Source organism: Coturnix japonica, unplaced genomic scaffold, assembly GCF_001577835.2.
Source record: "Coturnix japonica isolate 7356 unplaced genomic scaffold, Coturnix japonica 2.1 chrUnrandom740, whole genome shotgun sequence".
NCBI lineage: Eukaryota > Metazoa > Chordata > Aves > Galliformes > Phasianidae > Coturnix > Coturnix japonica.
Genome location: NW_015440101.1, coordinates 3,545 through 6,901, shown reverse-complemented (window position 1 = coordinate 6,901; position 3,357 = coordinate 3,545). Strand labels below are relative to the sequence as shown.

Here is a 3,357-nt window from a genome sequence, read left to right as displayed (position 1 = left end):
CTATGGGGTCCTATGGGGTCCTATGGGGTCTATGGCGTTCTATGGGATCCTGTGGAGTCTTATAGGGGTCCTATAGGGGTTCTATGGGGTTCTGTGGGGTCCTATAGGGTTCTATGTGGTCCTATGGGGTCCTATAGAGTCCTATGGGGTCCTATGGGGGGTCTATGGGGGTCTATGGGGATCATATGGGGGTCCTATGGGGGTCTGTGGGGATCCTACGGGGTCTATGGGGTCGTGTGGGGTCTTATAGGGGTCCTATAGGGGTTCTATGGGGTTCTGTGTGGTCCTATGGGGTCTATGGGGTCTATGGGGGTCCTATGGGGTCTATGGGGTCTTATAGGGGTCTTATAGGGATCCTATGGGGTTCTATGGGGTCTTACGGGGGTCCTATGGGGCCTATGGCGTCTATAGGGTCTATGGGGTCTTATAGGGATACTATGGGTCTATGGGGGTCTATGGGGTCTTATCTTATAGGGGTCCTATGGGGTCCTATGGGGTCTATGGGGTGTTATAGGGATCCTATGGGGCCGATGGGGTTCTATGGATTCTATGGGGTTTTATGGGGTTCTATGGGGTCTTATGGGGGTCTATGGGGTCCTATGGGGGTCTATGGGGTCTTATAGGGGTCCTATGGGGTCTATGGGGTCCTATGGGGGTCTATGGGGTCTTATAGGGGTCTTATAGGGATCCTATGGGGTCTATGGGGTCCTATGGGGGTCTATGGGGTCTTATAGGGATCCTATGGGGTCTATGGGGTCTTATAGGGATCCTATGGGGTCTATGGGGTCTTATGGGGGTCTATGGGGTCTTATGGGGGTCCTATGGGGTCCTATGGGGTCTATGGGGTGTTATAGGGATCCTATGGGGCCAATGGGGTTCTATGGGTTCTATGGGGGTCTAAGGGGGTCTATGGGGTCTTATAGGGGTCCTATGGGGTCTTATAGGGGTCCTATGGGGGTCTATGGAGTCTTATAGGGGTCTTATAGGGATCCTATGGGGTCTATGGGGTCTTATAGGGATCCTATGGGGTCCTATGGGGTCTTATGGGGTTCTATGGGGTCTATGCGGTCTATGGGGCTTTATAGGGATCCTATGGGGTCTATAGGGTCTTATGGGGGTCTATGGGGTCTATGGGGGTCCTATGAGGTCTATGGGGTCCTATGGGGGTCTATGGGGTCTTATAGGGATCCTATGGGGTTCTATAGAATCTTATAGGGATCCTATGGGGTCTATAGGGTCTTATAGGGATCCTATGGGGTCTATGGGGTCTTATAGGGATCCTATGGGGTCTATGGGGTCTTATAGGGATCCTATGGGGTCCTATGGGGTCTGTGGGGTGTTATAGGGATCCTATGGGGCCAATGGGGTTCTATGGGTTCTATGGGGTTCTATGGGGTCTATGGGGTCCTATAGGGGTCCTATGGGGTCCTATGGGGTCTTATGGGGGTCCTATGGGGTCCTATGGGGTCTATGGGGTGTTATAGGGATCCTATGGGGCCAATGGGGTTCTATGGGGTTCTATGGGGTCTATGGGGTCCTATAGGGGTCCTATGGGGTCCTATGGGGTTCTATGGGGTCCTATAGGGGTTCTATGGGGTCTATGGGGTCCTATAGGGGTTCTATGGGGTTCTATGGGGTCCTATAGGAGTTCTATGGGGTTCTATGGGGTTCTATGGGGTCTATGGGGTCTTATGGGGTTCTATGGGGTCTATGGGTTTCTATGGGTTTCTATGTGGCTCTATCTCCCTTATCTCCCCGTTATCTCGGTTATTTCAGGCCCGTTTTACCGTTTTTCCACCCACCGGCGCTGGATCCTCCGCCCCCCCCCTCCCCCCCCGTTCTCCTCCGTCCTGCTCCGCCTCCGTCTCACCCCATTCATGGCGGCGGCGGGGCTGGCGGCCGCCATCTTGTTTCCCACTTCCGGCCTACGCGTCACTTCCGCTTCCGGCCACACTTCCGGTTCCGGCCCAACTACTTCCGGTTTCACTTTCGGTTTCGAAGAGAAGCCGGTTCCGGTTCGTTTTTTACACGTGGCCGCCGTTTTTTTCGCGTTCCGGATGCGTTTTTACGTGGCGTGGATCGGAGCCGAAGCCGCGTGTGTCGCTGCCGGGTTCGGGGCGGTACCGGAAGGAGCCAACGCTAAACCGGGACGGGGACCGGAACCGGGATGGGAGGAGAAAGAGGGGGACGGGTGAGTATGGGGGGTACAGGGGGGGCTATGGGGTGCTATAGGGTGCTATAGGGGTTCTATGGGGTTCTATGGGGTCTATGGGGTTCTATGGGGGTTCTATGGGGTCCTATAGGGGTTCTATGGGGTCTATGGGGGGCTATGGGGTCCTATAGGGGTACTATGGGGTCTATGGGGCCTATAGGGGTTCTATGGGGTTCTATGGGGTCTATGGGGTTCTATGGGGTCCTATAGGGGTTCTATGGGGTCTATGGGGGTCTATGGGGTCTATGGGGTTCTATGGGGTCCTATAGGGGTTCTATGGGGTTCTATGGGGTCTGTGGGGGGCTATGGGGTCTTATAGGGGTCCTGTAGGGGTTCTATGGGGGGTCTATGGGGGTCTATGGGGTCCTATAGAGTCCTATGGGATCCTATGGGTTTCTATGGGGGTCTATGGGGTTCTATGGGGTCCTATAGGGGTTCTATGGGGTCTATGGGGGGCTATGGTGTCTTATAGGGGTCCTGTAGGGGTTCTATGGGGGTTCTATGGGGTTCTATGGGGTCCTGTAGGGGTTCTATGGGGGTTCTATGGGGTGTTATAGGGGTCCTATAGGGGTTCTATGGGGTCTATGGGGGGCTATGGTGTCTTAGAGGGGTCCTGTAGGGGTTCTATGGGGATCCTATGGGGGTCCTATGGGATCCTATAGGGGTTCTATGGGGGTCCTATGGGGTTCTATGGGGTGTATGGGGGGCTATGGTGTCTTATAGGGGTCCTGTAGGGGTCCTATGGGGGTCCTATGGGGGTCTATGGGGTCTTATAGGGGTCCTATAGGGGTCCTATGTGGGTCTTATGGGGTCCTATAGGGGTTCTATGGGGTCCTATGGAGGTCCTATAGGGTCCTATAGGATTCTATGGGATGCTACAGGGTTCTATGGGTGTCCTATAGGGTCCTATGGGACCCTATGGGGTTCTTTGGGGGTCCTATAGGGGTTCTATGGGGTCCTATGGGGTCTTATAGGGGTCCTATAGTGTTCTATCGGGGTCCTATAGGGTTCTATGTGGTTCCTATTGCCCCCCATTGCCCCCCATTGATCCCCATTGCCCCCCATTGATCCCCATTGCCCCCCATTGATCCCCATTGAGTCCCATTGATCCCCATTGTCCCCCATTGATCCCCATTGGCTCCCAT

At 54.7% G+C, this 3,357-nt stretch overlaps 1 protein-coding gene across 1 annotated transcript in view; it reads right to left on the bottom strand.

Moving 5' to 3' along the window:
- The window catches only part of TSEN34 (tRNA splicing endonuclease subunit 34), an 11,440-nt gene extending 9,243 nt beyond the window's left edge, over positions 1 to 2,197 (bottom strand). Inside the window, exon 1 of the mRNA XM_015851166.2 lies at positions 1,871 to 2,197. Within this exon, the coding sequence (XP_015706652.1) occupies positions 1,871 to 1,906 (36 nt within the window). The 5' untranslated portion in view covers positions 1,907 to 2,197. The remainder of the gene's footprint in view (positions 1 to 1,870) is intronic.
- Between the last annotated feature and the right edge of the window lie 1,160 nt (positions 2,198 to 3,357).